Source organism: Cyanistes caeruleus, chromosome 19, assembly GCF_971803275.1.
Source record: "Cyanistes caeruleus chromosome 19, bCyaCae1.hap1.1, whole genome shotgun sequence".
In the NCBI taxonomy this organism is placed as follows: Eukaryota; Metazoa; Chordata; class Aves; order Passeriformes; family Paridae; genus Cyanistes; species Cyanistes caeruleus.
This window is the reverse complement of record NC_141719.1, coordinates 10,761,913-10,774,112: the sequence shown is the minus strand read 5'-3', so window position 1 is coordinate 10,774,112 and position 12,200 is coordinate 10,761,913. Positions and strand designations below refer to the sequence as shown.

The following is a 12,200-nucleotide window of genomic DNA, read 5'->3' as shown; positions in this document are numbered from 1 at the left end:
GTGTAAAATCGAGGCTGTGGATAAATCAATGGCACACGGAGCATATTTACATAAAGTATATAAAGCTCTGAGTACTAAGTTTAGAGCGTGGGCTCTGCGCTCGCGGAGCGGCGTGTTCCGACTGGCTGCGACAAGCCTTTCCTCAGCACAGGAATTAGCAGGAGCCTTGCAAAACCAGCCTGGGAGCAGGGCTGTGAACAAGGCTTGGAGCTGCGTGTTTAAATCCTGCTGGAAGCTGGAGCTGTCCCGCTGCTCGGATCAGGGTTTCTCCCTGCGCTGTGGTGTCTGGGCTGGAGCCGTGCCGGGCCAGGGGTGGTGATCCTGCAGGGAATCACGGCGGGATGGGCCTCGTGCTACTGAACCAAATTAGCTGCAGCTTTTCACTCCTCACCTTCTCCTTCTTGGTGGCCCAGTTAGTAAATTAAGCAGGATGGGTTTTGGGGATCGGGGTCTGTGCGCTCCTGCTATTTCAGGTGCTGCCAGGGTTGTGCTTTCCTTCCAGAAATGGGGCTCTGCAGGAGGGGGAGCTTTGTCCTGCCCCTTCCCCTGGGATAGAAACTTCTTGTGGAGCTGCCCGTGGTGCAGACGAGTGTGGGCAGCAGGGCTCGGTCCATCCCAGCACCTGGACATTCCTGGGAGCTCTGCTGCTCTCCAGAGCGGCACCGGGGCATCCATTCCCCAGCTCCCATCTCCGCTGCCAGGCTGTGATGCCTGGTGCCTCTGGGCTCTGTCCCTGCGCTGTTCCCAGGCTAATAATACCCGGGAGGAGGCGGCGTGCTGCCGTCCCGAGCCCGCTGCGGGAGCGGTGCCTTCCCGAGCGCATCCTCCTCCGGCCGCCCGCACCGCTCCTCCGGGGGCTCGCTGTGCCTGGGGCTGCTGCTGCCTCTCCCCGTGCTGGCACAGCCCCGCTGCTGCCCGGCTTCTCAAGTGCCTGCCCTGTATCTTTGCTTCGGGGCGATGCCAAAACCTCCATCCCTTCCCCTCCTGTGCCCGGTGGCATCGGCTCAGTTCCTTTCGCTGATTTCTCCACATGACCAAAGGCGTTCGCCCTGGATTTTCTCATTTTGGAGGGAAAAATTCTCTTTGAAACAGGGCTGTTGGTTGCAAACTGGGTTTTTAATCCATTTCTGGCTGACTCCCTTTCCCTGACGCGGGTTGGTGCAGTGTAGGGAGACCCAGAACCTGCTGGCTTTGGCACAAGCCCTGAGCGGGGTTTTACTGTCAGAGGGTGCTCGGAGCCAGGAGCAGGTCCAGCCCCAAAATAATCCCCCTTTGAAGTCTGGGATGTCACTGAATCTTGTTGCTTTTGTTGGTTTGCTCCATTTTATGTTTCTGCTAATAAATATTGTAGCATGCTAAAAATAACTGATAACCGTGAAGAAGCAGCAAAGCTGCTTTGGGCCCTGAATTTCCAGTTTAATTCCCATCTCAGAGAAGCTCGGGCTGCCTGAAGCAGGTCCAGCCCTCCTGGGCTGGGGGTGTTGTGGCTTTCCAGTGTCGCGGTGCCGCCGTCCTAGGGAGGAGAAGGTGGCTTGGAGGTGTCACAGTGTGGATGGAGGTGATGCTCTGGGAGCCTCGGTGGCTGCTGCCCCGGTGCCACATCGCAGGGGGAAACCGGGAGCATCCAGAGGGATGAAGGGAGGAGAAGGTGCCGGGTCAGGGAGCTGGGGGCACACGTTCTGTGTTCAGGGAGGCTGGCACAGCCCTGGAGTCCCCTGTGCCACCTTTCTGTCACACAGGGCAAAGCAGCCGGCTTCCCCCAGCCCGGCCCAGCCCAGCCCAGCCCGTGTGCCGCTGCTGTGCCAGGCGTGTGGCACTGTCCTGGCACCGCCTCCGTGCTGAATGCGGCCCGAAGCACTGCTTTAGGGGCGCTGGTGGCACCACATGTGGCAGGGTCCCCGTGCCATCCTGCCCGGGCAGCAGGGGACATGCCGGAGCCGCTCTGTGCGCTGGCAGAGCCGAGCCGGGGGCTGCGGGGGCCGCTGCCGGTGCCGGGCACCCGGGGCAGCCCCCGGGAGCGCCCCCGAGCCCGGGCGGAGAGCGGAGAGCGGGCGGCCGCTGGGTACAGCTCGTCCCGTGCAGCCCACGGCTGAGTCAGCGCCTCTGCGTGGGGGGCTCCGATGAGTAAGGGCGGGCTGGGGGGGCTGTGCAGGCACACGTGTCCCTGAGTGTGTCCCTGTGTGTGTGTGTGTCCCTGTGTGTGTGTGTGTGTGTCCCTGTGCCCCTGAGTGTGTCCCTGTGTCCCTGTGTGTGTGTGTGTGTGTCCCTGTGTCCCTGAGTGTGTCCCTGTGTGTGTCCCTGTGTGTGTCCCTGTGTCCCTGTGTGTGTCCCTGTGTCCCTGTGTGTGTCCCTGAGTGTGCCCCTGTGTGTGTGTGTCCCTGTGTCCCTGTGTGTGTGTGTGTCCCTGTGTGTGTGTGTGTCCCTGTGTCCCTGTGTCCCTGTGTGTGTCCCTGAGTGTGCCCCTGTGTGTGTGTGTCCCTGTGTCCCTGCGTCCCTGTGTGTGTGTGTGTGTGTGTGTGTGTGTGTGTGTGTGTGTGTGTCCCTGTGTCCCTGTGTGTGTGTGTGTCCCTGTGTGTGTCCCTGAGTGTGTCCCTGTGTGTGTGTGTGTCCCTGTGTCCCTGTGTGTGTCCCTGTGTCCCTGTGTCCCTGTGTGTGTGTGTGTCCCTGTGTGTGTCCCTGTGTGTGTGTGTGTGTGTCCCTGTGTCCCTGTGTGTGTGTGTGTCCCTGTGTGTGTCCCTGAGTGTGTCCCTGTGTGTGTGTGTGTCCCTGTGTGTCCCTGTGTGTGTCCCTGTGTGTGTCCCTGTGTCCCTGTGTGTGTCCCTGTGTGTGTCCCTGTGTGTGTGTGTGTGTGTGTCCCTGTGTCCCTGTGTCCCTGTGTGTGTCCCTGTGTGTGTGTGTGTGTGTCCCTGTGTGTGTCCCTGTGTGTCCCTGTGTCCCTGTGTGTGTCCCTGTGTCCCTGTGTGTGTCCCTGTGTGTGCCCCTGTGTGTGTCCCTGTGTCCCTGTGTGTGTCCCTGTGTGTGTCCCTGTGTGTGTCCCTGTGTCCCTGTGTGTGTCCCTGTGTGTGTCCCTGTGTGTGTCCCTGTGTCCCTGTGTGTGTCCCTGTGTCCCTGTGTGTGTCCCTGTGTGTGTCCCTGTGTGTGTCCCTGTGTCCCTGTGTGTGTCCCTGTGTCCCTGTGTGTGTCCCTGTGTGTGTCCCTGTGTGTGTCCCATGCCAGGGTCCCCACCTGTCCCTCTCCGTGGCACCCCCTGCCCTGTGCACTGGGCAGCGCTGCCGCAGCCCCCTCCCTGCTCCTCTCCCTCTTCCAGTACATCGAAGCCATCAGCAACAAGCAAGGGGAGCTGGAAAATTACGTGTCTGATGGCTACAAGACCGCTCTGACGGAAGAGAGGAGACGCTTCTGCTTCCTGGTAGAGAAACAGTGCGCAGTGGCCAAGAGCGCCATCACCTACCACGCCAAGGTGAGCCAGACCCGGCTGCCCCATCACCCGGTGCTGATCAACAGCTGATCAACAGCCTGATATCCCAAATGATATCCCAGTGATATCCCAATGATATCCCAGTGATCAACAGCCTGATATCCCAAATGATATCCCAGTGATATCCCAAATGATATCCCAATGATACCCCAGTGATCAACAGCCTGATATCCCAAATGATATCCCAGTGATATCCCAAATGATATCCCAATGATATCCCAGTGATCAACAGCCTGATATCCCAAATGATATCCCAGTGATATCCCAATGATCAACAGCCTGATATCCCAAATGATATCCCAATGATCAACAGCCTGATATCCCAAATGATATCCCAGTGATATCCCAAATGATATCCCAGTGATATCCCGATTATATCCCAATGATCAAAAGCCTGATATCCCAAATGATATCCCAGTGATCATCAGTCTGATATCCCAATGATATCCCAGTGATCAACAGCCTGATATCCCAAATGATATCCCAATTATATCCCAATGATATCCCAGTGATCAACAGCCTGATATCCCAAATGATATCCCAGTGATATCCCAATGATCAACAGTCTGATATCCCAATGATATCCCAGTGATCATCAGTCTGATATCCCAAATGATATCCCAATTATATCCCAATGATCAACGGCCTGATATCCCAAATGATATCCCAAATGATATCCCAATGATCATCATTCTGATATCCCAAAAGCCACAGCTGCTGCAGCCCCACAGCAGTTTGGGGACCGAGGGAGGGGGTGATGGGCCAGCAGGTGACTCCAGGGAAGGTGTCCCAGCAGGAGCAGCTGCTCCACATCCCTCTTGCCCATGACAACTGCACATCCCTCCTGCCCATGGCTGCCCACATCTCCTGGAGCAGGGCTGGAGCTCCCCTGCCCGCCTGGGAAGCGGCAGCACCTGTGTGAGTCTGGAGCGGGATCCATCCAGCCGCGGGCTGGGAGCGCTGGTGCTGCTCCCGCAGCCTCGTGCTCCCGTTCTGCTTGTTCCCCACCGCCGCCCTCCGTGGCTCACAGCAGCCATCTGTCACCGCCACGCTTGGCGCTGGAGCAGGAGAGGGAGTTGGGATTAGTCAGCTCTGTCCTGGCACATCCACGGATCCACGCTTGGCTTGGCGAGCGAAGTGCGGGAGGGGAAAAACACCCCCCAGGGCTGGCGGTCAGCGGGAACAAACCAAAACCTGCCTGCAGCAGCACACAGGGTGATTCTGCAGGAGGGACTTTGCAGGTGGCTTATCCAGGGCATGGTGAATGTCCTGCTAAAAACTCCATCCTGCTGCTGCCCGTGGCTCCTGCGGGATGCTGATGGGATCGTGAGGCTGCACCCACTGGCTGGGGAATATGCAGGGAGTTTGGAACTGGATTTCGAGGGATTTTCATATGCAGAACCACATTTTGTCTCCAGATGAGGCAGAGCAGAGACATCAGGTCACCCTTGGCTGTACTGGAGTGACCTCGAGGGGGTTGGGACATCTTCCCCCTCAGAGTCACACAAGGGGATGCTCCCACATTCTGGGTGAACTGGGACAAGTCTGGCTCCATCTATTTCCCCCTTGGAGCATGGCAGCAGGTGGCTGCCAGTCCTGCAGGCAGGGAGCAGTGGGGCTGGGATGCAGCACAGGGGCCTGGAGGCTGTTGGGGCTGAGCACCCATGGGAAGCAGCTCATCCCTGGGGATGTGGGGACAGCCTGGAGCACGGCCAAGCTTTCAGGCTGGTTTTATTTCTCTGCTCCACATGGGGCCCAGCTCCCTGCCCAGCTCCCTACAGCCTGGAGATGCTGCACACAGGCTATCTCGGAATAAACTGAGGTGATGGATTACCTTTTCCTTCCCTCATTCCCATTTTTCATGATATCTTCCTGGCTCTGCTGCCATCAGGCCCTGGAAGCAGGGTGTCCCTGTGTGTTATCTTGCCTGTGCCATGCACAGAGCCATTGATCAGTCCCAGCCCAGCCCTGGATCCATGTGGTGCTGCCCAGGGAGGGGGGACAGACCACCTGCACCCCTGTGCCCTCACACCTCATTTTGCTCTTGCAGGGGAAGGAGATGCTGACGCAGAAGCTGCCGCTGTGGCAGCAATCCTGCTCGGATCCCAACAAGATCCCGGACCGCGCCATACAGCTGATGCAGCAGATGGCTGCCAGCAGCAATGGCACCATTATGCCCAGCCCTCTGTCCACATCCAAGTCCAACCTCATCATCTCTGACCCCATCCCTGGTGCCAAACCTCTCCCTGTCCCCCCGGAGCTGGCACCTTTTGTAGGAGTAAGTATCTCTGTGGTGGAAGCTGTCCTGCCCTTCTGAGCAAAGCCGGAGGGACGAGCCCAGGCCGGTGTCACCGCTGTCCTCGGCAAGTTGCCCTTGGAAGGACTGGCAGCGATGGGCAGCTCCGTGCTGTGCCATCCTGGCATGTGGGAAGGAGCCCGGCCTGGGGACGGGCAGCCTGTCCCACCCCATCCCAGCAGATCACTGAGCTCTGGCAGAGCAGGGGCTCCCAGCCGCTCTCTGGGGACCCCACGAGCTGGAGCTGCCTGTCCAGGCTGGGCCCCGAGCCATGGGACTGAACCCAGGTACCCCAGTAACTGAGGGAGAGAGGCCTGGAGTGACCCGTGGGATGAAGGACCCATCAGAAGAGGGTGTCCCCCCAAATGTGGGGGCAGGAGCTGAGCATAGAGCTCAGCAGGGAATTGGCAGGTGCAGGGGAGCTCAGAGCAGCAAATGCCATAGAGGTGACCCCACTGCTGCCCCCAGAGTGGGTGGGAACTGAACCCAGCAGGACGAGGCTCCGCTTTGCCTCTCTCCCCGGAGCTGTGCCCCACTGGGGAGCTGCAGGGGATGTCCCTGGAGCTTCAGGGGGATGCCCTAATGGAGCCACCCCCGTGTCCCCCTCCCCTCCTCTCTCGTAGCGCATGTCGGCACAGGAGGCCATGCCGGTGATGAACGGAGTGTCGGGCTCTGACAGCGACGGGTACAACCACTGGTCTGAGATGAAGCCAGCACAGCCCAAATCTTTATCTCCTCCCCAGCCTCAGAAGCAGCTGAGTGACTCTTACTCCAATACACTCCCAGTTCGCAAAAACGTGGCACCGAAAAACAGCTACGCCTCAGGTGAGACCCTGGCCCCGCTGCTGCCGGGGGCCTGGAGCCAGCTCTGCCCACAGGAGAGCTCCTGGGGGTGGGGATGGTCACCTGGGGGTGGGGATGGTCACCGTGGGGTGGGGATGGTCACCTGGGGCTGGGGATGGTCACCTGGGTGCTGCTGCTGGGGGGACAGTGACTCACAGCATCCCCTCGGTGTCAATGCTGCTCATGCCTCTTGACACCGGCGTTAAGAAATGCTGGAGCTGGGCTCTGCCCTGGGGTTTCACAGGATTTCCAGGAGGAAAATCTTGTGGAATTTGGTGCAGGGAACCTGCTGCCCTCGCCATGGCTGGTGGGTGATGCTGAGGGTCTGGTCCTGCTGGTTGAGGGGGAAGGTGTGAGTCACGCTGAAGGTTTTAGTGTGACCCAGACTGAAACAAGGAGGGGTGGGGGCCTGTCCTGTGCATGGGCATGGCCTTGGCATCCAGGATTTGGGGAACCCACTGGTCTCTGTCCCCCCAGCTGAAAACAAGACACTGCCACGCTCCAGCTCCATGGCCGCCGGGCTCGAGAGGAACGGCCGGACGAGGGTGCAGGCGATTTTCTCACATGCTGCTGGGGATAACAGCACCCTCCTGAGCTTCAAGGAGGGGGACCTCATCACTCTGCTGGTGCCCGAGGCCCGGGACGGCTGGCACTACGGAGAGAGCGAGAAAACCAAAATGTGAGTGTGCTGGGTGTCCTCGGGAGCAGCCTGGTCTGGGTCCTCCCCGGACAAACCTGGCTTTGGCTTCACGCTCGCCTTTGCCTTTCAGGAGGGGCTGGTTTCCTTTCTCCTACACACGGGTCCTTGACAATGATGGCAGCGAGCGGGTCCACACCAGGTACGAGCATGGTCTGGGGTGTCCTTGGGATGGGAATTAGGGAATTCTTGTTAGGAATAACAGCAGGGGGTGGTGGCAGTGCTGGTTCTGGCTGGCTTTTGGCCACGAGTGGATGGGGGGTCTCTGCACGGAGCTGATGCCTCTGCTCTGGGCCCCCAGCCTGCAGCAAGGGAAGAGCAGCAGCACTGGCAACCTCCTGGACAAGGATGACATCTCCATCCCGCCGCCGGACTACGGCATGGCCTCCCAGGCCTTCCCGGCACAGGGCGGCAACACCTTCAAGCAGCGGCCGTACAGCGTGGCCGTGCCCGCCTTCTCCCAGGTGAGCTTCTCCCACCTGGGCTCTCCCGCTCCGGGGGGACGTTTGAGGAACGGGGAACGCTGGAGCAGATCCCTGGGTGCAGTCGGGGTCTGTGGCTCCCCGTCCCGCCGGGATGTTCCCGGGTGCGTGGGGGTGCCGAGGGCGGCTCTCCAACCTCTGTTCATTGTTTTAGGACTACCTAATGCCCTATGGGTGTGCAATTAAAGACTATTCCAGTGGCCTCTGCCAAGCACCCTCCGCTCACTACAAGCCTTACACTAGGTCGACAGCTGTAAGTCCGACGCTTGCAATGTTTCCTTTGGGATTTATGGAGATTTGGCTGTTTTGTGCCTGGTGATCCGCGTGCCTTGCCTGGACCCCGCTCCTGCCGAGCACCTCTCGTGGGGTGAAGCAGGGAGCCGATGGATGGGCAGGAACGGGCGAGGCGCGGGGGGCAGTGGCACAAAACGGCCCCGTAAACCCCCAAAGGACAACACTTGCTGACTCCATGGGAGGCTCCCACCAGAAACAGGCTGCTCACAGGCAGCTGGAAGTGTTTTCTCTGGCCAATTCAAGCCGGTGACAGTCCCGTGGGGACACTGGGGCAGACCTTGGACAGGATTCCAGAGTGTCCAAAGCAAGCCCAGGGCTTCTTGGATTGCCAGCCAGGGAGGATGCACGAGCAGATGGGATCAGCCTAATCCAGAAGCTACTGCTGGAGTGGAGCTCTCCCACCAGAATGAGCCCAGTGGGACGAGCCAGGCTGGCATCACGTGCTGGCAGATGGGGAGAGGATGAGGAGGGAGAGAGAAGGGCAGTCAGCACCGAGCCTTTGACAGGGCACATCATCTGGGATCTGATCCTCTCTGCAGGGACTGGGGTGGAAGAACACCCCACTTCTTGCTGTTTCGCTGGGGTTTTCCAGCAGGATTTGCTGCTGGGGTTGGTGTTTTGTGGCTGGGAGCATTCCTGGGGAGATGGGAATGTGGGTCTCTGGCCACTGGTGCATGGCCAGCTCAAGGGCCACAGACTCCCCCCCTTTCCTGGAGTGGTCCCATGTTTGTCATGGAGAGCAGAGCTGCTCCAGTGTATCCCAGGACAGGCCCTTGCTCAAGGAGGGATGTCCTTGAGGGATGTCCTTGAGGGATGTTCTCCAGGCCTGGTCCCCATCTGCCCCTCGGTCCCTCCCTCAAAGCCTGCTCAGCACCGGCTAAAGGAGAAAATGGTCCAAAACCCTGTGGGTTTCTGGTGGGAGTGAATACAGGCAACCCCTCTTTCCACAGAACATTTCACTGGTGTCTCTCAGTCGTGCAGTCCCTTCCCAACATTCTCAGCATCTCAGCAGCAGCCAGAGCTCTGTTCCTCGGAGGGGCTGGGCAGAGCAGAGGGGCTCTCCCAGCAGTGTCTGGCCAGATAAATTCTACAGAGAGTGGTGCAGCTTCACTCCCTGCTGTCTGAATCCCACTCCAATCATCTCCATACCTCCCTGTCCTCTCCAAATGCATCAGCTCTTGGCCCTGGGTCCTGATGCACTTTGGTTTGTTGGTGTGACCCTCCGGTGGCGCCTGAGCAGGCACAGCCCGCACGTCCCTCACTGTGCTCCCTCCCCTCCTCTCCACAGGGTCTCGATGACTACGGGACGAGGTCGGTCAGCAGGTAAGATGTCACCTTCCTGTCGCGTTCCCTGCGAGCTGTTGGTGTTGGCTGTGGGTGAAGCCGTGGGGCTGTGTCCCCACAGGGGTCCCTGCGTGGGCTCCCGGCAGTGCCTGGGATGGGGCCAGGTCTCATCTGTGAGAGTGGGGGGACCCAGGGGGGGCAGGTCCCGGGGCCAGCCTGGTGTCCCCAACCTCGTGCTCCTCCAGGGTCGCGTCTCCCTCGCTGCCCCGGGCTCACGGGGGGACGGTGAAGCCACGGAGAGCCCCCGCTCCGGCACCTCCTCCATCCATCCATCCCCTCTGCCTCGGAGCTGCCCCGTGTCGCTCTTGGGGCTCAGCCCCAGCCCGTGGCTGGGCAGAGCTCGCCCCCGGTCCGTGGTGGGTGCTGAGGGGAGCTGGCTCCCGGCTCGGTGCTGCCCCGCGGCCACTCTGGCATCTCTGTGCTTTGTTCCGCAGCGGCAGTGGCAGTTTGGTATCAACGGTGTGAGGACACCTGGGCTCGCAGCGGCCCCTTGCTGCTTGGAAGAGCTTTCTGCTTCTTTCCCCCCCCTTTTTTTTTTCCTTCCCTTTCGTTTCTCTTTCTCTACTTCTTTTGGATTTGAAACTCTTGTGATCTTCAAGGAAACCATGGTGCTTCTCACCCCTCCCCGGTGTTCACAGTGCCCTTGTTTCTGAAGCCTTTTTGGAGCAGAAACTGCCGCCAGGTCTGTGCTCACAGCCCAGGTGCAGTTGTCACTTAGTGGGACCCGGTGTTTGTCCTCCCGTGTGATGTTAGCGATGCACTGTCCCCCCCAGGGGCCGCGCCGGCCGCCCCGCACGAGCCTGGACCAAACTCCCAGACTGGATCACATATGCATGGCCTCTGGTGTCCGTACTGTTACCGAGCATCCGGGATGCCCGCGCCCGGGATGCCGTTCCCGGAGGGGGAGCAGCGTCCCCGCGCCTCCCCCTCGGCCCGATCCGCTTCCATCCCACCGCGGTGGCTTTGGGAGAAGCGGATGGCACAGAGCTCCCGCCCCGGGGAAAGGGCTGCTCTTCTGGGCTGGGGTCCCGCCGGCCGCGGGAACCCCCCCGGAAGGGTTACTCCTGGTTGTTTTATAAATATATATATATATATATTTTTTGTAGCAAGGTATTGTTACCTCACGTTAGGGCTGGGGCTCCGAGGGCTGCTCGCATCCCCAAACCAGGCTTGGGCGAGGCAGCCCCCGCGGGGGGCTCGGCAGTGCCCGGGGGGCTCCCACCCCGCACGGGGGTCCCGCTCCCGCACTAGCCCGGCCGTAGCCCTCCCAGTGCCCGTGGCCGTCTCCACTGCAAAGCTGTTCACGCTTTTTTCTGATGTGATTTTTAAGACCTCTGACATTGCCTGTTTACTGGGACATTGCTGGCAATAGACCCCCGACCCACCCCCCCAACCCCGGACCAGTTTTTGGGTTATTTCCTCGCCTACGGGCGCACTGTTCTGAGCCCCTCCTGCATCGATGTCCGAATTTTGCTAAGGATTTTTAACCCAGGATATTTCACGATGAATAACTGAATGTAGAGGGAAAAAAAAAAAAAAAAAAAAAACCCAACAAAAAAACAAACAACAAACCACAAACCCAGCCTAGCAAAGCCTGTGTGGAGATTGTAAAGTGCTGAAAAACCTTTTTTTAAAAGCCAGAGAGAATTGTGCCCTGTACTGAGTTATTGTTTGAATAAAAGTTTTATTTATTGCATTGAGCTGGGCCTCGGTGTCTTTTTCGGCTGCCGTGCCTGCGTGCTGCCCTGACCGCCCGCATCGCCCACCGCGCATTCCCAGCCCGTGTTTTTGCTCCTTGCTCCGGCCCTGCGGACGCTGCTCGGCTCTAAACAGCTTCGCTGAGCGGGAGCAGCGACAGCTGCTTTAGGGCCGGCTCCCGTCCGTGTCCCCGAGCATGGCGGAGGTGATGCTGCTGCTGCTGCTGCCGCATGCCGGGGCTCGGCTGCGCTTTCCCGGCGCTGGGAAAGCGGCGGTGGCCGCCACGGGGGGAAGGAAGCCGCCCCCTCCCTTCCGCAGCCCCCGCCGTGCCCGGCCGCTGCTCTCCCACAGCTCCCGGCTGGCCGTGCCCTTCCTTCCCCTCCTCGCAGCACCAGAGACTCAATAAACACCACTTTTCCTCCTTTTTCTTCTTTCTTCCTCCTGTTTCCTCCGCCCTCCGGCGCTGCGGGCGGGGTGGCCAGCGGGCTCTCGGGCCGGGTGGCCACCGCCTCGCGGCCTCAAAGCTCGCCTTAACCACGACCTTCTGTTCCCATCAAGCGTCCCGGTGTCCTCCAACCTGCCTTCTGTTTCCCTTGCAGCCCCGATGTTGAAGTGGCCAGGTTTTGAGGTGCCCCTGCCCGTAGTTAGTAAGTGACGCTCTGGGTGCGCTGGCAGCGGGTGACGCCGCGGGGCTGCGCGGGGACGGTGCCACCGCTCTGCTTCCCACTGTCCCCTCCCTGTCACCGCTTGTCCCCGTCCCGCTGGCCGGAGCTCCGGGGCTCCCGGGCTGCCTGTGCTGCTCGCCCCGCTGCCGCGGCTGCGCTTCCCGGGATGCTGAGCTGCTCCTGCGCTGTCCCCGCTGTCCTAACCAGCTCTTTGGTCGCAGGTGTCCGGCGCCCGCCGCTGTCCCCAGCCCTCTCCAGGGGCCGGGACACGGCCGCACTAACCGCAAGTTTTTTGAGCAGCTTTTTTTTGTTGTAGGCTCGTCCCAGGAGCCTCCTCGTCCTGGCCCCGGGGACGGGATGCAGGAGTCTCCCCCCAGGAGCCGAGACCCTCCTCGCTGGCACT

At 60.1% G+C, this 12,200-nt stretch overlaps 1 protein-coding gene across 10 annotated transcripts in view; it reads left to right on the top strand.

Annotated features, from left to right (window-relative positions):
* The window catches only part of BAIAP2 (BAR/IMD domain containing adaptor protein 2), a 39,082-nt gene that overhangs the window by 23,474 nt on the left and 3,408 nt on the right, over positions 1-12,200 (top strand). Inside the window, exons 7-15 of one of the 10 annotated variants that reach the window (XM_086856981.1) lie at positions 3,308-3,460; positions 5,529-5,756; positions 6,398-6,599; positions 7,095-7,296; positions 7,388-7,456; positions 7,616-7,778; positions 7,951-8,049; positions 9,379-9,413; positions 11,732-11,779. In XM_086856981.1, the coding sequence (XP_086713107.1) occupies positions 3,308-3,460; positions 5,529-5,756; positions 6,398-6,599; positions 7,095-7,296; positions 7,388-7,456; positions 7,616-7,778; positions 7,951-8,049; positions 9,379-9,413; positions 11,732-11,759 (1,179 nt within the window). In that variant the 3' untranslated portion in view covers positions 11,760-11,779. Of the gene's footprint in view, positions 1-3,307; positions 3,461-5,528; positions 5,757-6,397; positions 6,600-7,094; positions 7,297-7,387; positions 7,457-7,615; positions 7,779-7,950; positions 8,050-9,378; positions 9,414-9,868; positions 11,135-11,731; positions 11,780-12,200 lie in introns of those variants that run through there. The other 9 variants (XM_086856980.1, XM_086856986.1, XM_086856979.1 and 6 more) reach the window with 9 other exon arrangements.